The sequence below is a fragment of the Oncorhynchus keta genome, chromosome 1 (genome assembly GCF_023373465.1).
Source record: "Oncorhynchus keta strain PuntledgeMale-10-30-2019 chromosome 1, Oket_V2, whole genome shotgun sequence".
NCBI classification, from domain to species: domain Eukaryota; kingdom Metazoa; phylum Chordata; class Actinopteri; order Salmoniformes; family Salmonidae; genus Oncorhynchus; species Oncorhynchus keta.
Window position 1 is genome coordinate 46,994,176 of NC_068421.1, and position 23,924 is coordinate 47,018,099.

At 45.8% G+C, this 23,924-nt stretch overlaps 1 protein-coding gene across 9 annotated transcripts in view; it reads left to right on the forward strand.

Annotated features, from left to right (window-relative positions):
* dock10 (dedicator of cytokinesis 10) overlaps nucleotides 1–23,924 on the forward strand; it is a 183,613-nt gene that overhangs the window by 89,874 nt on the left and 69,815 nt on the right. For all 9 annotated transcript variants that reach the window (XM_052526148.1, XM_052526152.1, XM_052526164.1 and 6 more), the window contains exons 5-22: nucleotides 2,880–2,952; nucleotides 3,557–3,682; nucleotides 4,811–4,945; nucleotides 5,528–5,726; nucleotides 10,649–10,734; nucleotides 10,869–10,952; nucleotides 14,321–14,479; nucleotides 15,187–15,420; nucleotides 15,695–15,817; nucleotides 17,995–18,077; nucleotides 18,379–18,501; nucleotides 18,772–18,851; nucleotides 19,520–19,707; nucleotides 20,258–20,323; nucleotides 20,426–20,518; nucleotides 21,017–21,140; nucleotides 23,160–23,281; nucleotides 23,550–23,633. In XM_052526148.1, the coding sequence (XP_052382108.1) occupies nucleotides 2,880–2,952; nucleotides 3,557–3,682; nucleotides 4,811–4,945; nucleotides 5,528–5,726; nucleotides 10,649–10,734; nucleotides 10,869–10,952; nucleotides 14,321–14,479; nucleotides 15,187–15,420; nucleotides 15,695–15,817; nucleotides 17,995–18,077; nucleotides 18,379–18,501; nucleotides 18,772–18,851; nucleotides 19,520–19,707; nucleotides 20,258–20,323; nucleotides 20,426–20,518; nucleotides 21,017–21,140; nucleotides 23,160–23,281; nucleotides 23,550–23,633 (2,182 nt within the window). The remainder of the gene's footprint in view (nucleotides 1–2,879; nucleotides 2,953–3,556; nucleotides 3,683–4,810; nucleotides 4,946–5,527; nucleotides 5,727–10,648; nucleotides 10,735–10,868; nucleotides 10,953–14,320; nucleotides 14,480–15,186; nucleotides 15,421–15,694; nucleotides 15,818–17,994; nucleotides 18,078–18,378; nucleotides 18,502–18,771; nucleotides 18,852–19,519; nucleotides 19,708–20,257; nucleotides 20,324–20,425; nucleotides 20,519–21,016; nucleotides 21,141–23,159; nucleotides 23,282–23,549; nucleotides 23,634–23,924) is intronic.

Below are 23,924 nucleotides of genomic sequence, written 5' to 3' on the forward strand. Positions count from 1 at the left end.
TATATACAGTGTGTGCAAATGAGGTAGGATAAGGGAGGTAAAGGCAATAAATAGGCCAAGGTGGTGAAATAATTACAATGTAGCAATTAAACACTGGAGTGATAGATGTGCAGAAGATGAATGTGCAAGTAGAGATACTGGGAGATCTAGTGAACATTATGCTTGAACTTGCAATAAAAAAAACAACTTTCTGACAAAATTAGAAACATATATCTGAAAATGTAGCTAGACTTTTACCTGTGTACATGGACGAACGCTTCACAGCGGACTGAAACCATTTAACTTTGTTTTGTTCGTAGCTACATCTTGTTTGGCCAGCATCGTGTCAAGTCACTCTGGTTCACACTGACGGTGTGGCGTGTGCAGAAAATAGCCTATCACTTTTTCCAACAGATCTGTCTATAGCGCCTGCTAAATTCAGGGCTTCAATTTTATTGAGAAAAGTAGCAAAACTTTTGTGGTTCTTGATGGTTAATTTTATATCTTTCAAAAATGGTGCGGTAAGAAAGGACTATCAACACATGCTGAGCAGCTCATCTCCCGGCATGTCCAGCCCATCCATTATCTCAGCCAATCAAGGCTAGCGGAAAGGTTCTTGGCTTTTTCCGTGGCTAAACCAACTAAGCTCGTAATTTAACAATTTTATTTGTATTTGCGGATGGGAATACACATTTCTTATTAAGGCACATGAAAGTTCACATGTTCCAGAAAGCATTTCTGCAAAAAAGCTAATTTGATAAAAAGTACATGTTTACGTTCAAATGCCTCTCCTGTGATGTAGTGACGTGCGACATTCGCCTAGTTTCTTGAAACGAGTCACAAATTAATCTGATGCCTATCACAAAATGCAATAAGAAGCCATTTAAATCTGCATTTACAAAGCGCAGAAAGAGATTTGTTACGTTTTTTTTTTGTTGTCCTGTGTGAAAGACGCAGACTTCTGCGTTAACTCAACCCTTATGTTTAACTTGCTAGTAGCTGAATTAATAAGGTGACAGGGCATCATATTGTGTTAGCTTTCTGCTTTGTTTGAAAAGATAAAGCCCTTTGGATGAGTTATCTGTACAGCTGCCAGTGCCATCTTGATTTCCTTTGGTTTTTTTCTCCACTTCATTCTTGGCCCATCTCCTCCTCCCTCATCTTCACCGAGCAGAGCAGGCAGGCCCATTGCCACAGCGACTCTAGAGCCCACACAGACACAACTGTACACATGCTACTCCAGAGCCAGCGCTGTTCTTCCTTCAGACAAGCATGCATCAAAACATTGTTCATTTGCATAATGTCTCTCATTCACATTCGCTTGTAAATGTCCAAACTCACCAAAATGACATTCTGTAGATTCTACCTATATATTTTATTTTTTACCTTGATTTACCTAGGCAAATCAGTTAAGAACAAATTCTTATTTTCAATGACAGCCTAGGAACAGTGGGTTAACTGCCTGTTCAGGGGCAGAACAACAGATTTGTATCTTGTCAGCTCAGGGATTTGAACTTGCAACCTTCCGGTTACTAGTCCAACACTCTCTAACCACTAGGCTACCCTGCCGCACCGGGTATATGTATATATGTATAACTTTATGAGCTGGATTGCTGGTCTTGGCAATTTGTTTATTTTATTTGCGCACATTGGCATATTTAGCTATTAGCCTCCATGGAAACTTGCTATTAGTTGTGCTAATTTTATTAGCGTCCTGGTAAACACCCAATGGGCAATTTTTTTGGGGTCCCCTTGTGTATTAAGCCGGGAAATACCGTAAATCCCGGGATGAGAGAAGGACGGTAATGACGATATGAAAATCTGGCCCAACCCTATCGTCATGGACAGCAGAAAAGGATTTGAGACGGACATCGGAGCGGAAAACATTGTGATTAATAGGGAGGAATATACAGTGAGTAAAGGAAATGACATTTATTAAACTATGAAGTCGAACTTTGGAATTAAAAACTACGGCTGGAACGTCAGTGAGTGAAGTGAATGAAGATCACGTGACTGAGGAAAATAGTTGAGGACAATATTGAAGTGAGTGACAATTAGTAGCCTATTGAGAAAAGAAAAATATCTGGAATTGTTTGGGAAAAAAGTATTAGAGCGTGAGTGAATGGACGACATCCATTGTACCAGTCCTTAAGAATGATGGTGGAATCAGGATATGTGGCGATTTGAACCTTTTCCTGCAGTGGGCTAAATCAGGGTCACACAGTGTTTTTTATTGTTTGTTTTTTTTAAAGTGGTGGATCAGCTTAATATGGCGGAAAGATTTTTGCTTCCATCAATGTAATTGTCTGCATCATTTCCAGTCCCCCATATATTTTGGGGGGTAAAGTGGCTGGAGTCTTTGACAATTTTTTGGGTACTGTGGTGGAAAATGTACTCGAGTAAAAGTAAATACATCAAATTCCTTATAATCTTGTGTCTGCGGACAACCAGGGGCACACTTCAACACTCAGACAGAATTTACAAAGAGTATTTGTGTTTAGTGAATCCGCCAGATCAGAGGCAGTGGGGATGTCAACGTGTTATATTGATAGGTGGGTGAATTGAATGATATTGCTGTCCTGCCTGAGCAATCGAAATGTAGCTAGTACTTTTGGGTGTCAAGGAATATGTATGGGAGTAAAAAGTACATACTTTCTTTAGGAATGTAGTGGAGTAAAAGTAGTCAAATATAAATGGTAAAATAAAGAAGAGATACCCAAAAAATGACTTGTGTTTTTACTTACTTACTTTACACCACTGGAACTGTTCCCCGTTTCGTCATTATTGAATTGTTATAAAGATGTGGTTATGAAGCCCACAAGACATAACAGAAAGTGTTAATCACGTACACTGCCAAAGCAAACATAAAGAAACATATCAAATCTCTCTCTCCCTCACAGGAAGCTGTACAAGGCGGAGAAGTTGCCCTCCCACTCCTTTGAGATTGACCATGAGGACGTGGACAAGGATGAGGTCAGGCCTGTTTCATGGATTCTAATTCCCTTTAAAGTGCACTACTTTTGACCAGGGCCCATATGGCTCTGGTCAATAGTAGTGCACTGTATAGGGAATAGGGTGCCCTTTGGGACGTAGCATGAGTATGATGACTAGTCAGAGGCCATTGATTAGCCCTACTGTTAAACTGTCATAATGCACGTCTGCTCACATATTTCTACTCTGTTGTTTTTGGTTCGAGGGGCCATTGAGTACAAGCTTAATTCAATTGAGTTCATCTGAGAAAGAATCAATGACTCTCCAAAAATGATATCCTCTAAGGCTCCTCCAGGTCTCGGCTCTGTTACAGCAGGTGTATGTATGTTCATGACAAATTAGGCATCATAGAATGAAACAGAACAAAGTATCATATTGTATCTCAATGGCAGACATATTTAGACCTTGGTTATTGAGACATGGGTAGGTTCCAAATGGAACTCTATTTCCTTTGTAGTGCACTACTTCTGACCATAGCCCTGTAAAGTTATATTCCCTAAATGTAGTGCATTTTAGAGGGAATAGGTTGCCATTTGGGACGTACCCATCAAGCCTGATTTAAAGATGTCCGTTTTGGTTTTTGCAGGACACAACGTCTTTGTCCTCTTCTAAAGGAGGGGGAGGCGGAGGAGGAGGGATTGGTGTGTTCCGATCGGGGTGGCTCTATAAAGGGAACTTCAATAGCACTGTCAACAACAGCATCACTGTTCGGGTGAGGAAGTGTGCCACAGACTCCCCCACAAACCCCTGCTCTTTTTCTCGCTCTCCAATTCCAAGGGCTTTATTGGCAAAGGAAACATATGTTTACATTGCCAAAGCAAGTGAAATAGATAATGAACAAATGTGAAATAAACAATAAAAAATGAACAGTAAACATTACACTAACAAATGTTTCAGAGGAATAGAGACATTTCAAATGTCATATTATGGCTATGTACAGTGTTATAACGGTGTGCAAAAAGTTAAAGTGCAAAAGGGAAAATGAATAAACATAAATATGTATTTACAGTGGTGTTTGTTCTTCACTGGTTGCCCTTTTCTTGTAGCAACAGGTCACACAACTTGCTGCTGTGATGGCACACTGTGGGATTTTTAAAATTGGATTTGTTTTCAAATGCTTTGGGTCTGTCTCTCGCGCTCTCTCTTTAATTCCTGTTTTCCTCTCTCTACCTCTCTCTCTCTCTCTCTCTCTCTCTCTCTCACTCACTCTCTTTCTGATGTCTGTATTCCTTTTTTACGTTTCTTACCCTCTCTCCACAATATTTGTTTACCTTGCGTCATAGTACTGTTTCCTACTACATTCCTTACTTCTCTCTCTCACACACACATTTCTTGACTCTCTTGTCTTCTTTCTAACATCTCACTCTTTTCCTGGTCTCCCTCCCAGCCTTTCCCTCCCATCCTGTCTTCTAACAATGCAGACTCTTAGTCAAACTGGCCCTGTAGGGTCCTGGCTCTCTAAGTTATGGCCTGTCTCTTCTAAGGAGACCTTGTGTTAATGTAGAGCACCACTGGCCCAGGCCGCTACCAATTTGCTGTCACACAGGTCACATAGTCAGGGCCGCGTCCCAAATTACATCCTTTTCCCTATGTAGTGTACTGCTTTTGCACTACTTTCCCCCCTAGATAGTGCACTAGTACTTACCTTTATACAGAGCCCTACCCATAGGGCCCTGGTCAAAAGTAGTGCAATTTATAGGGAATAGGGTGCCATCACGTAGTGTAGTGACACGTTCAGTGATGAACGGAGGGTGTTATTGTGTGGGTTAGTGTGATTATGTCTTTATTGCCTGCATTTTAATTTTGATGGGGTTGTATTTTTATTTTGATGTCCCTGTAGTCGTTCAAGAGGAGGTACTTCCAGCTGACGCAGCTGACTGATAACTCCTACATCATGAACTTTTACAAAGATGAGAAGATCTCCAAAGAGCCCAAGGGCTGCATCTTCCTGGACTCGTGTACCGGTGTGGTTCAGGTGAGTAAAGGATGATGGAGTACCAATGTACTGTGAAATTTGTTTTACACTCAAGCATGCCTGCGCATAGACACGTGCTTTCGGGCATACACACACACACACACATGTGCGCATGCACAAATACACACGCACACTCTCACACACACATCACACATATAGATAAACACACTTGCTGATGTACAGCAGTAAAATGCCACTGGCACACATCAAAACCAGTTCCCTATAGACTATATCCGATTGAGGAGCTCGGATGTGTTGAAACTTTCCCTGGCTAAGACTCTTGAGAGGAAATACACTGAGCAAATATACAAACACAACATTTAAAGAGTTGTTTTCATCAGCTGAAATAAAAAATCCCAGCACAAAAAGCTTATTTCTCTCAAATGTTGTGCACAAATTTGTTTACATCCCTGTTAGTGAGCATTTCTCCTTTGCCAAGATACGATATGGTACGATACGATAGGAGATTTCACAGACGCAAACAGTTCACTACTGCACTACTCCAATGCACAAAATTCACAAATTTACTGACTCGTCTCAGAGTTCTGTGCAAACGAACACTAACGAAAACACCCCCTCTAGAACAACCGTCTGAGGAAGCACGCCTTTGAGCTGAAGATGAACGAGGTGACGTACTTCGTGCTGGCGGCGGAGAGTGAGCAGGACATGGAGGAGTGGATCAGTACCTTGACCCGGATCCTCCAGATCAGTCCCCATGACGGGCCCGCCCCTCTGACGCAGCTGGACCGCAAGAGTGTAGACCTTACCGACACACGGCAGGGTGAGCACTCTGGACCTTTTGTACAGATTCAGGATCAGCTTCCCCTCCCCCAATCCTAACCATTAGTGGGGAAAAGGCTAAACTCACCCAAGATCAGTGTCTAGAGGCAACTTCAACATACACCTACTCCGGAAATGGTTCCTGTACATTAGGACACAGTGTCTTGTTGGACAAGCCCAGATAGTACCTCACTGCATTTTGAATCGTTTTTTTATTTTGTGTGCCTACTGAACACGAACCTGATGATCAGAAGAGACACACGCATGCGAATGTGGCCCTAAAGAAAGACTTGAAAATAACAACATCTTAATGAAGATGTTCTCCCAAAAGGAATTTTTAATGTAGTATCACTGAGTTTCCTTATAAATAACTTATGGGAGCAGCAAATGCTGAGTCTTAACTTAGATCCTGACACCTAAGCCTCATAGCCCCAGAGCGGGAGAGGAAAGAGTAGAAGAGCTTAGAATAGCGATTCAAACCCTAGCCTGGTTCCAGATCTGTGTGTGCCGTCTAGCCAACATCTTATGTATTCGGCATGACAACAACCATAGGAGTTGGCAAGACAGCACAAACAGACCTGGGACCAGGCTACCAGAACCCTAGGGTTGATTACAGAACCATAACAATGAAATAACATCATACTTAACGAAGTGGCAGAGCACATTTGCTGTAATCGGAGTCTGGTATTCATAATGGTTGTAGGATATTCTGCCATGGCTAATGAAGTAAGTAATGTGCGATGACTTGATCCTTATTGTTAATGTTCCACCAGGAAATTAGACTGGACACAAGGCAAAACACTCCACCTTGGTATTTAGAGATTAAACGTAGTAAAAAAGCCTCAGTGTGGAATATAACCAAACAAATTTCACACACCGCCCTGGACAGTGGAGAATTGCGGTTGTGAAAAAGACTACGAATGATGTAAGAGCCATAGTTATCATGGTTCTGTGTTGCTGTGCTAACATGGTGCTAAATCAAGTGCGTGTACGAACTGACCTGAGCCTAATTAGCCATCAACTGCCATATAATATCACCTGGAGGTGGTGTGGTGTACAGTTTCATCAACTGCACTGGCTGGTGAAGCTCCCAGGGCTGATCCAGAAATGAATAACTCATGCTAAGTGAGTTATTATCCAGGAGTAGGAGTAGTGGTGGCTATTCAGCAGCCTGATGGTCTGGGGGTAGAAGCTGTTGGCCAGCCTGGTTCCTCCTGAAGTCCACAATCAGCTCCTTTGTTTTGCTGACGTTGAGGAAGAGTTTGTTCACCTGGCACCACACCGTCAGAGTGCCACCTCCTACCACCTCCTTGTAGGCCCCCTCGTCATTGTTGGTTATCTGGGTTACTACATTCGTGTCATCAGCGATGATGGCGGCGTTGGAACTGTGTGAAGCTACGCATTCGTGGTTATACAGGGAGTAAAGGAGGGGACTGAGTACGCAGCCTTGTTTGTCCCCTGTGTTGAAGATCAGTGTGGACGAGGTATGGGTTTGAACCAAAATTATTTTCAAAGCGTTTCGTTCTGAACAGAATCACACTTTTTTTCTGTTCCTTTCCACTGTTCCGACCAGAAAAATAAAGTTCTGAAACGGTTTCAACCCCAAAAAAGTAACGGTTTATATCATTTCTTTCTGTTCCTTTTATTGTGAAATCTACAGTTTTTTTAAACATTTAGCTCATGAAATTACTTCGCCAATCAGTACGGATAGAGCAGGCAAGCTAGTTGTTTACACGTGGTGACGGACAGACAAGTGTAGCCTATGGCGCAAGATGTAACTGAAATTTTACGGGTGGGGAGAGAGCGAGAGACGGTTGAGGAGCAGGCTTCAAGCCCTAGGCATCTTGTTATGACATTCATTACCTGAATTAGGTCCACAGAATTATACCTAGGAGGAGTGGCTTTTATGAAGGAACTTCAAATGTCTTTTGAGCTTGTTAGCTAACAACCTTGAGCTAGCTAACAAACTTGAGCTAGCTAACAACCTTGTGCTAGCTAACAACCTTGAGCCAACAAGCTTGTGTGTGTGTAGAGCGGCACCAGAATTAAAATCCCATTTGACCTTTTTGTAGTTAATACTTCCAACGATAAACATGATAACTGTACGGCCCAGTACATCCCCGGGGCCAAGCTTCCTGCCATCCAGGACCTCTATACCAGGTGGTGTCAGAGGATGGCCCTAGTCATAGACTATTCTCTCTGCTACCGCACGGCAAGCGGTACCGGAGCGCCAAGTCTAGGTCCAAGAGGCTTCTAAACAGCTTCTACCCCTAAGCCATAAGACTCCTGAACATCCCGTTCCTCCCGTCGATCACCTTCACCTTCCTCATGGCCTCCCTTAGGTCTGGGTCTCTATGCTGCGAGGTGCCGAACTGTCCCTTTAATTCCTGCGGCAGGTCGACCTCGGTAGAGGGATGTGGAGGTTGTTCCCCATCCCCATCAGGGGTGACCGAGGAGAAACCCTTCCAGGTTCCCCTCCTCAGATGGAGCTTCAAATATATCCCTTAGCGCCTGGTTGCTCCTTCCTTCCTGAGTTGTGTATAACCCTTTACATGTGTCTTCATCGGTGGTTTCTTGGAATATCTGTCGTAAACGTTGGGTCGCTATTTCTTCCTCTGCTGCAGAGGACGAGGACGCGGCTACGTCTCCTTGTAGGACTACTACCTCGGGCTTGGATTTTCTCTTCTTTCCTGTCCCCCTTCTTCCCGTGCATAACGTCATCTGTCGAAGCTCCTTATATAGGGGACAGTCTCTCCCGATCAATAATGGCACCTTCAGCTGGGGCACTTTCCCTGCCCTGACTGTACACCTTCCTTTTTTGAGTGAGAATAGGCAGATTCACAGTGGGGTAATAGTGTGTGTCTCCATGGATACAGGATACGGCTACTTTGTCTGGTAGCAGTGTTGCGGAGGTCACCATCCGCTCCTCTACTAACGTAACCATACTTCCCGAGTCGAGAATAGCTACCACATCTTGTCCTTCGACTCGAACCGGAATCTCTGAGGCTGGAGCTATCTCTGCTAACCAACAGTGTTGATCCTGCCCCCTCAAAACGGGATGTGTGGGGGTAGGCAGTGATGACTCCGTGACCATGGGCTCATCCTTGCTAGGACATTGTGGGGCATAATGGTCGGGAGACTGACATTTATAACACCGACCCTGCTGTGTGGTGGCTGACTTCTCCCACCTCCGGGGGGGGCTTGGACGTTTCGGTGGCGGGCGCGCCGGGGTGAGTCGTGGTACGGGATTGGAAGACTCCTTCCGTTCCTCCTTGTCACTTTTTAACAACTCCCCTGTAGACCGATATGTTTCCACCGCCTGGGCTATGTTGTCGGCTGACAACGGATTGGCTTGCCCCACAACCCTTTTTAAGTCACTGGGTAATTCTCTCAATATCTTGTCCACTACGAGAGTCTCTATCACATGTCCTACTCCCTTTCCAGGTTCTAGCCACTGTTTCGTCAGTCGTATTAATGCGAAGATCTGGGCACGAACGGGTTGATCAGCTGTATAGGTCCATTGGAACTTTACAGCTCTATCTCTGGCAGTCAGCTGGTACCGGGACAGGATCTCGGTTTTTAGTCGCCCATAGTCCGCAGCTTCACGGGAATCCAGGTCAAAATAGGCTTCCTGAGCCACCCCGGTCAAAAGAGGGGCTAATGCGCTCGCCCATTCTGTGGGCAGCCACTCTTCCAAGGTGGCCGTCCTTTCGAAGGTCATGAGGAGGTCCTCAATATCATCCTCCTTGGAGAGACGAGATAAGTTTGTACCGGTACGCGTCGTCCGTGGATCTTTTTGATAGCTGACATCTTGAATCAGGTGGGGATATCGGCCTGAGCTAGAGAGAGATTGAAAATGTTCGAAAACACAACAGCTAGCTAGTCTGCACATTCTCTGAGGGCGCGGCTAGGGCTGCCATCTGGCCTCCAGCCTTGTGAAGGTTAATATGTTTGAATGACTTACACACGTCCTTCTTGGAGACCGTAAGCACGTAGCCCTCGTTGTCCTCAGGAGCTCTCCTCACGAAGCGTGAGATAAAGGTAGCTCATCCAGTAGGGCGGCATTGGTATCCGTGACGTGACTGGCTTTGTTTTTGTAATCCGTGCTCGTTAGAAACCCCTGCCACATATGCCTTGTATCCGACCCGCTGAGTTGCTCTTCCACTTTGTCCCTATACTTGTCTTTCGCCATCCCGAATGATCTTCGCAGGTCGTATTTGTTCTGGTTAACCATGCAATGAGAGGAGCAGCATCAGCAGACCAGATCAGTAGACCCCAGAGCACTAATACACATTCAGGCCTCTGCACTAGTTCTGCTGTCTCTCTCTCTTTCTCTCCCTCATTCTCTCTTTCTCTCTCTCTATTCCCCCTCTTTCACCCCCCCCCTCCCTCCCACCCTCTCGCTTTCTCTTTATTTCTTTCTCTCTGTCTTTCTCTCTCTCTCTTTCTCTATTCCCCCTCCCTCTCTCCCACCCACCCGCTCTCTCTCCCTCCCTTTCTCCCCCACCCCTCTCTCATGTTCTCTGTGATAGAATACAGCTGTCTATTTCCATCCCTCTCTTTGTGTGGGGCCTCTTTTACAGTACCACATAAAAGGTTGACCTACACTGGCTGAATGGAGGAATAGTAGTGAAAGGATAAAGACATACAGTAAGCTCCATTAGATGCCAGGAAAAGGCCAGCGAGAGAGAGAGAGAGAGAGTGAGAAAGCGCTCCCCTACTCCCCCTCTCCTCCCCACCTCTCCCCCACTCAGAACACACTCAGGTATGGCTGCTTCCATGACAACCAGCCTTGCCGTCTCCCTCTCATACTATAGCCGTCATTGAAGACCAGAGGAAGTGAGCCAATACTAAAAACAGGAATGGTAGACATGAATTTCACCGGAGATATTGACTGTAACTGTCTGTCTCTTTCCCCACCAGACGTGTGTGATCTGTCTCTAAGCGACGTGTGTTTACCTGAGAATGAAGAGACGACAGAGAGCGGCATCAACCCCGAGCTGGCTAAGGTGGGTGTGTGGAGATGTAATTTGCTCTACAATTACCCATAAAAAATGATCAGTGCTTTTACTTGTATTATGCTCATTTAATACATATTCTGTATTTTATTTGTGGGAATATCTTCTCTCTTTCTCTCTCTTAGTATATCTCTGAAACTGAGGAGTTGGTCCGATCAGCCAGAAGAGAAGAGAGGCTCAACCTGTTCTCCCTGGACCCTGACACCCCGGTAGGTACTCTCTAGGGGTTAATACACTGACTCCCATGCAACACACCCTGATACCCCTGTAAGTCCCCTGTAGTGGTTAATACACTGATACCCCTGTAAGTCCCCTGTAGGGGTTAATACACTGATACCCCTGTAAGTCCCCTTTAGGGGTTAACACACCCTGATACCCCTGTAAGTCCCCTGTAGGGGTTAACACACCCTGATACCCCTGTAAGTCCCCTGTAGGGGTTAACACACCCTGATACCCCTGTATGTCCCCTGTAGGGGTTAACACACCCTGATACCCCTGTAAGTCCCCTTTAGGGGTTAACACACCCTGATACCCCTGTAAGTCCCCTGTAGGGGTTAACACACCCTGATACCCCTGTAGGGGTTAACACACCCTGATACCCCTGTAAGTCCCCTGTAGGGGTTAATACACTGATACCCCTGTAAGTCCCCTGTAGTGGTTAACACACCCTGATACCCCTGTAAGTCCCCTGTAGGGGTTAACACACCCTGATACCCCTGTAAGTCCCCTGTAGGGGTTAACACACCCTGATACCCCTGTAAGTCCCCTGTAGGGGTTAATACACTGATATCCCTGTAAGTCCCCTGTAGGGGTTAATACACTGATACCCCTGTAAGTCCCCTGTAGTGGTTAACACACCCTGATACCCCTGTAAGTCCCCTGTAGGGGTTAACACACCCTGATACCCCTGTAAGTCCCCTGTAGGGGTTAACACACCCTGATACCCCTGTAAGTCCCCTGTAGGGGTTAACACACCCTGATACCCCTGTAAGTCCCCTCTAGGGGTTAATACACTGATACCCCTGTTATTCCCATGTAGGGGTTAATACACCCTGATACCCCTGTAAGTCCCCTGTAGGGGTTAATACACCCTGATACCCCTGTAAGTCCCCTGTAGTGGTTAACACACCCTGATACCCCTGTAAGTCCCCTGTAGGGGTTAATACACTGATACCCCTGTAAGTCCCCTGTAGGGGTTAATACACCCTGATACCCCTGTAAGTCCCCTGTAGGGGTTAAAACACTGATATCCCTGTAAGTCCCCTGTAGGGGTTAATACACTGATACCCCTGTAAGTCCCCTGTAGGGGTTAATACACTGATACTCCTGTAAGTCCCCTGTAGGGGTTAATACACTGATACCCCTGTAAGTCCCCTGTAGTGGTTAATACCCCCTGATACCCCTGTAAGTCCCCTGTAGGGGTTAATACACTGATACTCCTGTAAGTCCCCTGTAGGGGTTAACACACCCTGATACCCCTGTAAGTCCCTGTAGGGGTTAACACACCCTGATACCCCTGTAAGTCCCCTGTAGGGGTTAAAACACTGATATCCCTGTAAGTCCCCTGTAGGGGTTAATACACTGATACCCCTGTAAGTCCCCTGTAGGGGTTAATACACTGATACTCCTGTAAGTCCCCTGTAGGGGTTAATACACTGATACCCCTGTAAGTCCCCTGTAGTGGTTAATACCCCCTGATACCCCTGTAAGTCCCCTGTAGGGGTTAATACACTGATACTCCTGTAAGTCCCCTGTAGGGGTTAACACACCCTGATACCCCTGTAAGTCCCTGTAGGGGTTAACACACCCTGATACCCCTGTAAGTCCCATGTAGGGGTTAACACACCCTGATACCCCTGTAAGTCCCCTGTAGGGGTTAATACACTGATACCCCTGTAAGTCCCCTGTAGGGGTTAATACACCCTGATACCCCTGTAAGTCCCCTGTAGGGGTTAACACACCCTGATACCCCTGTAAGTCCCCTGTAGGGGTTAATACACCCTGATACCCCTGTAAGTCCCCTGTAGGGGTTAACACACCCTGATACCCCTGTAAGTCCCCTGTAGGGGTTAACACACCCTGATACCCCTGTAAGTCCCCTGTAGGGGTTAATACACTGATATCCCTGTAAGTCCCCTGTAGGGGTTAATACACTGATACCACTGTAAGTCCCCTGTAGTGGTTAACACACCCTGATACCCCTGTAAGTCCCCTGTAGGGGTTAACACACCCTGATACCCCTGTAAGTCCCCTGTAGGGGTTAACACACCCTGATACCCCTGTAAGTCCCCTGTAGGGGTTAACACACACTGATATCCCTGTAAGTCCCCTGTAGGGGTTAATACACTGATACCCCTGTAAGTCCCCTGTAGGGGTTAATACACCCTGATACCCCTGTAAGTCCCCTGTAGGGGTTAATACACCCTGATACCCCTGTAAGTCCCCTGTAGGGGTTAATACACTGATATCCCTGTAAGTCCCCTGTAGGGGTTAATACACTGATATCCCTGTAAGTCCCCTGTAGGGGTTAATACACTGATACCCCTGTAAGTCCCCTGTAGGGGTTAATACACTGATACCCCTGTAAGTCCCCTGTAGGGGTTAATACACCCTGATACCCCTGTAAGTCCCCTGTAGGGTTAATACACTGATACCCCTGTAAGTCCCCTGTAGGGGTTAATACACTGATACCCCTGTAAGTCCCCTGTAGGGGTTAATACACTGATACCCCTGTAAGTCCCCTGTAGTGGTTAATACACTGATACCCCTGTAAGTCCCCTGTAGTGGTTAATACACTGATACCCCTGTAAGTCCCCTGTAGTGGTTAATACACTGATACCCCTGTAAGTCCCCTGTAGGGGTTAATACACCCTGATACCCCTGTAAGTCCCCTCTAGGGGTTAATACACTGATACCCCTGTTATTCCCATGTAGGGGTTAATACACCCTGATACCCCTGTAAGTCCCCTGTAGGGGTTAATACACCCTGATACCCCTGTAAGTCCCCTGTAGTGGTTAACACACCCTGATACCCCTGTAAGTCCCCTGTAGTGGTTAACACACCCTGATACCCCTGTAAGTCCCCTGTAGGGGTTAATACACCCTGATACCCCTGTAAGTCCCCTGTAGGGGTTAAAACACTGATATCCCTGTAAGTCCCCTGTAGGGGTTAATACACTGATACCCCTGTAAGTCCCCTGTAGGGGTTAATACACTGATACCCCTGTAAGTCCCCTGTAGGGGTTAATACACTGATACTCCTGTAAGTCCCCTCTAGGGGTTAATACACTGATACCCCTGTTATTACCATGTAGGGGTTAATACACTGATATAACACCTACAGGAGACTTACAGGGGTAACGCATCTTGTGCAGAACAGTTGGTGCTACTGCACAGTTCACCTGTTAATTAAGTACTGTTTAGGTAAGGGATGAGCATCTCTGTCCCAGGAGGGCCTCTGTGTCTGCAGGCTTCTTGTCCAGACCAGCGCTTACACACCACATTCAACTTCCCCCCCGCTGCCCACTGATAGTCCAGTTGTGTGCCCCTCCTCTGATGCTGTCTGGTTGTGTGTCAGGTGTTGAGGAGTCCGCGGGGTGAGCACCCTAGGGGGGAAGGCTACCCAGTCCGTCCATTCGAGGAGAAGCTGGGGAGGAGACTGATGATCGCCTGTCGATCCCTCAACCTGACGCTGCAGGGCTGCATCAATGAGACCGAGACTGGTCTGGTCACCAACGTAAGACCCCTTAAAACAACAAGTACAAACAGACTCGCTCACACACACACACACACAGTTCTCCAAAGCTTAAAGGTAGACTTACCATGATGACGTTGCAACGAACAACGCCGTAGGGGTTGCGTTGAGTATTGAGATGAGCTCGATGCCAGACTTTGCTATCCCACAGTCACGCAGGGTATCTGTGCTTCACGCTGCAACAAAATGGTCGCTACGGGACCAAAACAGCGGAAAAGTTTAGGCTCGCACTTCACACGCACTTAGTTGTTGCGGAAATTGACCCACTGTGTGTATACTTTGTGCATGTACCTTTAAAACCACACATCCACGTCTCATTGGGTGTGGTTAGGGTTCAGAAACAACCATTTATTAACATGTATTAACATAACTGATGGTGCTCAATGGTCACTACACGCATCACTCTGTTGTTTACTATGCTGCAGTGGCTGATCCTACATCAGCTATTGAGTGCAGTGGTCACTGGAAAGTGAATAGTGTTCATCTCTTGAATGATTTGCTTGGTACAATACTGACACTAAATGCGTACGAGAGTAGGAATAAGAGAAGGTTTGAATCCTAATCAACCTGCCGAAATATTGTAGAACAACATAGCAAGCATGTCAAAGCTCTCTGCTGGAAAACCTTGATAAAGCCCTGGGTTAAGCTGGGCCTGACGATGCTCCTCACGTGTAACGTATTTCCATCAGATTGAGCCCTTCTTTGTGACTTTGGCCCTGCTGGATGTGCGTGAGGGGAGGAAGGTGTCGGCCGACTTCCATGTTGACCTGAACCACGAGACGGTGCGTCAGATGCTGGGTGGGGCTGGATCGGGAGCGCCCGGGGCGGGGCAGGAGAATGGACTGAGCTCCTCTGCAGAGAAGAGACCTGGAGACTGTCACCTCAGCCTGGACCTGGACGACTGGCTCCGCTTCCCCAAACAGGTAAGCTCAGAGGAAGTTTCCCCAACGGGCAGATCTAGGATCAGTTCCCCTCCCCCAATCTTAACCTTGACCATTCGTGGGGGAAATGCCAAACTGACTCAAGATCAACCAAGTGTACCCATGGGAGTAAAGCATGCATCCGTTTTACTCATTCTATTTCTATTTGGTACAGAAACACACAGAGGGGTGGGGCAGAACTGGGAATGTCATAGGGAGAAGTGTTAAAAGAGAGATGGCATACTTATTCCTTCCGTGCGTGTGTGTGTGTGCGCAGGCCATCTTCTCAGTGACGAATCCCCACACGGACATTGTTCTCTTGGTGAGGGTGGAGAAGGTGCTGATGGGAAATATCGCCGCGGGAACAGAGCCGTACATCAAAAACACAGACTCCAGCAAGGTGACGCAACTCTACAACACCGTTAAATTCACTCTAACTACCACCCCTCACCTTATAGCATGAAACTGTATGGTTTCCCTTTATAGCCTATTACCTATGGATAGGGTTGCAAAATTCTAGCAACTTTCCCAATATTCCCAGGTTTTCCAGAAATGCATGTAATCTCAGCAAAAAAAGAAACGTCCCTTTTTCAGGACCCTGTCTTTCAAAGATAATTCGTAAAATCCAAATAACTTTATAGTTCTTCATTGTAAAGGGTTTAAAACACTGCTTCCCATGCTTGTTCAATGAACCATAAACAATTAATGAACATGCACCTGTGGAACGGTCGTTAATAAGACACTAACAGGTTACAGATGGTAAGGTCACAGTTATGAAAACCTAGGACACTAAAGAGGCCTTTCTACTGACTCTGAAAAACATCAAAAGAAAGATGCCCAGGGTCCCTGCTCATCTGCGTGAACGTGCCTTAGGCGTGCTGCAAGGAGGCATGAGGCATGATGATGTGGCCAGGCCAATAAATTGCTACGTCCGTACTGTGAGACGCCTAAGACAGTGCTACAGGGAGACAGGACGGACAGCTGATCGTCCTTGCAGTGACAGACCACGTGTAACAACACCTGCACAGGATCAGTACATCCAAACATCACACCTGCGGGACAGGTGCAGGATGGCAACAACAACTGTCCGAGTTACACCAGGAATGCACAATCCCTCCATCAGTGCTCAGACTGTCCGCAATAGGCTAAGAGAGGCTGGCAACAATGTCGCCTATGGGCAGAAACCCACCGTCGCTGGACCAGACAGGACTGGCAAAAAGTGCTCTTCACTGATGAGTCAAGGTTTTGTCTCACCAGGGGTGATGGTCAGATTTGCGTTTATCATCGAAGGAATGAGCGTTACACTGAGGCCTGTACTATGGAGTGGGATCGATTTTGGAGGTGGAGGGTCCGTCATGGTCTGGGGTGGTGTGTCACAGCATCACCGGACTGAGCTTGTTGTCACTGCAGGCAATCTCAAGTCTTTGTGTTACAGGGAAGACATCCTCCTCCCTCATGTGGTACCCTTCCTGCAGGCTCATCCTGACATGACCCTCCAGTATAACAATGCCACCAGCCATACTGCTCGTTCTTGTGCGTGATTTCCTGCAAGACAGGAATGTCAGTGTTCTGCCATGGCCAGCGAAGAGCGCAGATCTCAATCCCATTGAGCATGTCTGGGACCTGTTGGATCGGAGGGTGAGGGCTAGGGCCATTCCCCCCAGAAATGTCCGGGAACTGGCAGGTGCTTTTGTGGAAGAGTGGGGTAACATCTCACAGCAAGAACTGGCAAATCTGGTGCAGTCCATGAGGAGGAGATGCACTGCAGTACTTAATAATGCAGCTGGTGGCCACACTAGATACTGACTGTTACTTTTGATTTTGAACCCCCCTTTGTTCAGGGACACATTATTCCATTTCTCGTAGTCAGATGTCTGTGGAACTTGTTCAGTTTATGTCTCAGTTGTTGAATCTTGTTAAGTTCATACAAATATTTACACGTCTAAGAATACTTAGAAACAGGAATAATATGGCAACTACTGTGTAGTAGTAATAATAATAATAATAATGAAATAAAAATTCTTAAAAACAAAAACTCACATTAACAGTGAAAAACAATTCTAATCTACTAATAAAAACTACAAATCCAATTTGTGAATACTCCAACCAGGAAAACTTATGTCTTGTAAAGCTCTATTTAAATGCCGCTTAATCACACAGGGAAGTCAGATGGTTTGGAAATACATTTCTCCTCCTACTGTAGATTTTCTGATATTTTTTTTCCAAGATGCCCCCCACAAAATTCAGAGTGGGATTCTGAAATCCTGGCCTTTGTTTGGGAAGTTGAGTAGATGAACAGACTGGGAGTGCTGCGCCTCGTGCCAGGTTCCTGACACCCCTGTTGATTTAGATTTATCTGCGTCAAGGATAAATTATTTGTGTGTTTTCTGAATCGCGCCGGCAGACTTAAAAAATATAAACTATGCAGCCCCTTTTATAAGTAATGTTTCCTTCTCTGTCTCTCTCTCTCTCTCTCTCTCTCTCTCTCTCTGCCCCCTCTCTCTCTCTCCCTCCCTCTCTCTCTGCCTCCCCTCTCTCTTTCTCTCCCTCTCTCTTTCGCTTCCTTTCCCTTTGAAGACGGTTCAAAAGATTCTGAAATCCAACAAGCAGTTCTGCAGTAAACTGGGGAAGTACCACATGCCATTTGCCTGGTCCATCAGGTGAGGGACACTGAGCCACACTGTGTTTTCTGTAATCCTACTCACTCCATATCCATTTATTGACCTTTTCTCCTTTAATGATCAAACTGCATTTACTGCATCACAAGGAATGTCTATAAAGGTGTAGGTTATTGATCACTTTTCACAGTATCTTACACTCAAAACTATTGTCCTGTCTGTCTTGTCTGTGCATCCGTCCGTCTGTCTGCCTCGCCTGTTCTGCCTGCCTGCCTGCCTGCCTGCTTGCCCGTCCGTTTGTCCGTCTGTCTATCTATCTGTCTTGTCTTGCTGTCTGTCTCAGGTCTGTGTTTAAGGACAATCAGGGGACGGTGGACCGGGAGTCTCGCTTCTCGCCCCTCTTCAAACAGGAGAGCAACAAGATCTCCACCGAAGATCTCATCAAGCTGGTGTCGGAATACAGGAGGTAGGCCACCGAAAATATATCAAGTCTGCATCCCAAATGGCACCCAATTCCCTATTTAGTGCACAACTTTTGACCAGGTCCCATAGGGCTCGAGTTGAAAGTAGAGCAACATATGGGAAATAGGTTGCCATTTGGGATAAAGACCAAATCATGTCAGTTCAACCCCATGGTGCAGATCCCTTTTTAGGTCAGAGTCAAAGAGTTTGTCATGACCATCTAACCTGTCCTGGAAAACTCACCCATTCCTTGGCACTCTCTGTGTCTTTGCAGGGCTGAGAAGACCAGTAAACTGCAGACCATTCCAGGGAACCTGGACATCACTGTGGACTATGTCCCTATGGAGCATCCAAGTAGGTCGAACACTCTTTTCTCTTTCTTTCTTTCGACACCCCTCATGTCTCTCCTTCTCCTTCTCTCACTTTATTTTCTCTTTTCCTCTCTCTCTCTCTCTCTCTCTCTCTCTCTCTCTCTCTCTCTCTCTCTCTCTCTCTCTCTCTCTCTCTCTCTCTCTCTCTCTCTCTCTCTCTCTCTCTCTCTCTCTCTCTCTCTCTCTACCTCTCTCTCTCTCTCTCTCTCTCTCTCTCTCTCTCTCTCTCTCTCTCTCTCTCTCTCTCTCTCTCTCTCTCTCTCTCTCTCTCTCTCTCTCTCTCTCTCTCTCTCTCTCTCTACCTCTTCCCCCTCTATCTCTTGTTCTACCCTCTCTCTCCCTCTCTCTCTCTCTGTCTACTGTTGATAGCCATCAGTGTTACAAGCATGACAGATGTCCTCTCTCTCACTCTCTGTCTGTCTCTCTACCTCTCCCCTCTCTATCTTTCTTTCTACCCCTCTCTCTCTCCATCTCTGTCTCTCTCCAATTCAATTTAAGGGCTTTAATGGCACGGGAAACCTATGTTTACATTGCCAAAGCAAGTGAAATAGATAATAACCCAAAATAAAATAAGCAACACAAAAATGAACAGTAGACAAAACACTCACATAAATTCCAAAATAATAAAGACGTCTGCCTGTCTGCCTGCAGACTGTGTGACGTCCTCTTACGTGCCCGTCAAGCCTTTCGAGGACTGCAGCCAGCACCCGGCCACCGTGGAGGTGGAGGAGTTTGTCCAGGACTACACCAAGTTCACCCAGCCACACCGCGTCTACAAGAACCACGTCTACGTCTACCCCCGGCATCTCAAATACGACAGCCAGAAGAGCTTCGCCAAGGTACCGTAGATGTCTAGTAGATATACTGAGAAATATCCTGGCAAGGAAACAAAATTTGAAGCAAACTTACTTTTGAGGAAAACCAACCTAATGTTGGAAAGAAAGATCCATGTGTTGTCACGTTTGTTTATTCTCCCAGCAATAGCACACAATATTTGACATAAAGCAGGTTGACAAAATATATTTTTTGCCCATGGAATAATGTGGTATTGTGATACACAAGTAACACTGTATATTTCATATGTATATACTCTATTCTACTGTATTTTACGCAGTGTCACTCAGAAATTGCTCTTCCTAATATTTATATATATTTTTAAAATTCCATTCTTTTACTTTTATATTTGTGTGTATTGTTGTGAATTGTTAGATACTACTGCATTGTTGGAGCTAGGAACACAAGCATTTCGCTACACCCGCAATATTATCTGCTAAGTATGTGTATGTGACCAATACAATTAGATTAGATTTGACTTATATGTGACCTCTTTGCAGACAGGCGTGAAATACTGTATGCCCACAAATGTGACAATGTTATTTTCATTCACAGGCTCGTAACCTTGCAGTCTATGTGGAGTTTCGAAGTTCGGACGAGGAAGTTGCCAAACCTTTGAAGGTGTCGTATCTTCTCTGTCATCGAGAGCATTTAGAGTATCATGGTGGATTCTTTTGGAAAAACTTCACTCTTCTCTTATTTTCTCTTAACTTGCTGCCTCAGTGCATATACGGCAAGCCTGGGGGCCCAGTTTACACCACAGCAGCCTGTTCCATAGTCCTTCACCACTCCCAGAACCCAGACTTCTATGATGAGGTGAGTGTGGAAGGAGAGGGTTGAAGAGGTGTATGGCTAGAGATGGAAGGGGGGGCACGGGAAGAGATGTATTGGACGTGCAGGGCTCTTATTGCCTGGTAGCCAGTTTTGTTTGTGCAAAACTCCTCTGATGCTCATTATCATGAATGAGAGGGGTTGAAGCACAATCAGACATGTGCGTACCAGGCTAGAGCCTTCACTGTGTAGTGGCTGGATAAAGTTGCCCCCAGATGCTGATCTTGGGTCAGTTTTGCATTTCCCCCACTAATAGTTTGGGTTAGGATTGGGGGAAGGGGAAGATGATACTAGATCTGTACCCAGGGGAACCTTCACCCTGGAATTTAGTGGCTCAGTTGATTGTTCACCACTGTGACACCAGTTGTCAATTCATCTTCTTTTTTTAATGTTTTGAGGCTTTTGTTTAATGCACAATACATTGTGATTTCATTTCTGTGCCTGTTTGTGAAATGGTCCTTTGTTTCATCCTCTGCGTGCCAGGTGAAGATTGAGTTGCCCACCCAGCTCCACGAGAAGCACCATCTACTCTTCTCCTTCTACCATGTGACCTGTGACATCAACGCCAAGACCAACTCCAAGAAGAAGGAGGCCCTGGAGACCCCAGGTAGGGAGGAAGGAGAAATAATGTGATCCTGTGTGGCTCAGTTGGTAGAGCATGGTGTTTGTGACACTCCAGGGTCGTGGGTTTGATTCCCGCTGGGGCCAGCAGTCTGAAAATACAGTGGGGCAAAAAAGTATTTAGTCAGCCACCAATTGTGCAAGTTCTCCCACTTAAAAAGATGAGAGGCCTGTAATTTTCATCATAGGTACACTTCAACTGGGGCGGCAGGGTAGCCTAGTGGTTAGAGCGTTGGACTAGTAACCGGAAGGTAGAGAGTTCAAACCCCCAAGCTGACAAGGTATAAATCTGTCGTTCTGCCCCTGAACAGGCAGTTAACCCACTGTTCCCAGGCCGTCATTGAAAATAAGAATATGTTCTTAACTGACTTGCCTGGTTAAATAAAGGTTAAAAAAAATTAAAAATAAAAATAAAAACTATGACAGACAAAACGACAAAAAAAATCCAGAAAATCACATTGTAGGATTTTGAATGAATTTATTTGCAAATTATGGTGGAAAATAAGTATTTGGTCAATAACAAAAGTTTATCTCAATACTTTGTTATATACCCTTTGTTGGCAATGACAGAGGTCAAACGTTTTCTGTGAGTCTTCACAAGGTTTTCACACACTGCTGCTGGTATTTTGGCCCATTCCACCATGCAGATCTCCTCTAGAGCAGTGATATTTTGGGGCTGTTGCTGGGCAACACAGACTTTCAACTCCCTCCAAAGATTTTCTATGGGGTTGAGATCTGGAGACTAACTAGGCCACTCCAGGACCTTGAAATGCTTCTTACGAAGCCACTCCTTCGTTGCCCGGGCGGTGTGTTTGGATCATTGTCATGCTGAAAGACCCAGCCACGTTTCTTCTTCAATGCCCTTGCTCAAAATCTCACGATACATGGCCCCATTCATTCTTTCCTTTACACGGATCAGTCGTCCTGGTCCCTTTGCAGAAAAACAGCCCCAAAGCATGATGTTTCCACCCCCATGCTTCACAGTAGGTATGGTGTTCTTTGGATGCAACTCAGCATTCTTTGTCCTCCAAACACGACAAGTTTTTACCCAAAAAGTTATATTTTGGTTTCTTCTGACCATATGACATTCTCCCAATCTTCTTCTGGATCATCCAAATGCTCTCTAGCAAACTTCAGAATGGCCTGGACATGTACTGGCTTAAGCAGGGGGACACGTCTGGCACTGCAGGATTTGAGTCCCTGGCGGCGTAGTGTGTTACTGATGGTAGGCTTTGTTACTTTGGTCCCAGCTCTCTGCAGGTCATTCACTAGGTCCCCCCGTGTGGTTCTGGGATTTTTGCTCACCGTTCTTGTGGTAATTTTGACCCCACGTGGTGAGATCTTGCGTGGAGCCCCAGATCGAGGGAGATTATCAGTGTCTTGTATGTCTTCCATTGCCTAATAATTGCTCCCACAGTTGATTTCTTCAAACCATGCTGCTTACCTATTACAGATTCAGTCTTCCCAGCCTGGTGCAGGTCTACAATTTTGTTTCTGGTGTCCTTTGACAGCTCTTTGGTCTTGGCCATAGTGGAGTTTGGAGTGTGACTGTTTGAGGTTGTGGACAGGTGTCTTTTATACTGATAACAAGTCCAAACAGGTGCCATTAATACAGGTAACGAGTGGAAGACAGAGGAGCCTCTTAAAGAAGAAGTCTACAGGTCTGTGAGAGCCAGAAATCTTGCTTGTTTGTAGGTGACCAAATACTTATTTTCCACCATAATTTGCAAATAAATTCATTCAAAATCCTACAATGTGATTTTCTGGAATTTTTTCCCTCATTTTGTCTGTCATTGTTGAAGTGTACCTATGATGAAAATTACAGGCCTCTCTCATCTTTTTAAGTGGGAGAACATGCACAATTGGTGGCTGACTATTGATTGATTTACTAATTGATTGATTTACACATTACATACAGTATATTGTTTTCCCAATGTGTTCGTTCTTTCGCCTGTGTGTGTGTGTGTGTGCGGGTATGCCCTGTGCATTGTGTGTGTGACTGCAGTGGGCTACTCGTGGCTGCCTCTGCTCAGAGAGTGTCGCCTGGCCTCACAGGAGTTCAACATCCCTGTGTCCTGTAGCCTGCCCCCTGGATACCTGCTCGTTAAAGAACCCGGATCTACTAAGGTAGGGGGGTGCATGGAAGGGAGCGAGGGGGAGGGAGGGAGATAAGAGAGAAAATAGGGGGGAAGTAGAAAGAGAATATTTGGATGGAAGGAGATACAGTAATTGAAAGAGAAGGCATTTTTTGCTTTGTAAGTTTTGTCATGTCATAAAATTGAATTGAGAGACCGAGAGGTATGAAGAGAGCACACCAAAGGGAACAACAGTAAAGTGTTAAGAAAGCATGGATCTCCCTGGTGCTCAGTGACCCTTCCTCCCTATCTCCCCCCAGAACGGCTCGGATCTGAAGTGGGTGGACGGAGGTAAGCCCATATTCAAGGTCTCCACCAACGTCCTCTCCACAGTCTACACCCAGGTAAGAGTCTGGCTTTACCCTGCCACTCCTTGTAAGTGCCACAAGTCAACTTTGTTCTTAAAATAAAAAAGTGTATTTAACCAAACTTTAACGGGTCTCAACTCCAGCAAGGCAAATCTTGTTATCCCACTGTGATTTTAGGATTGTGCCCCAAAGGGAACCCAATCCCCTATTTAGTGCACTACTTTCGACCATAGGGCTCTGGTCAAAACTAGTGCACTTTGTAGGGTTCGGTTTGGGATGCAGATTCAGTTAGTCCTCATCTCCACTCAGTGATTCTGGTTCTGGTTG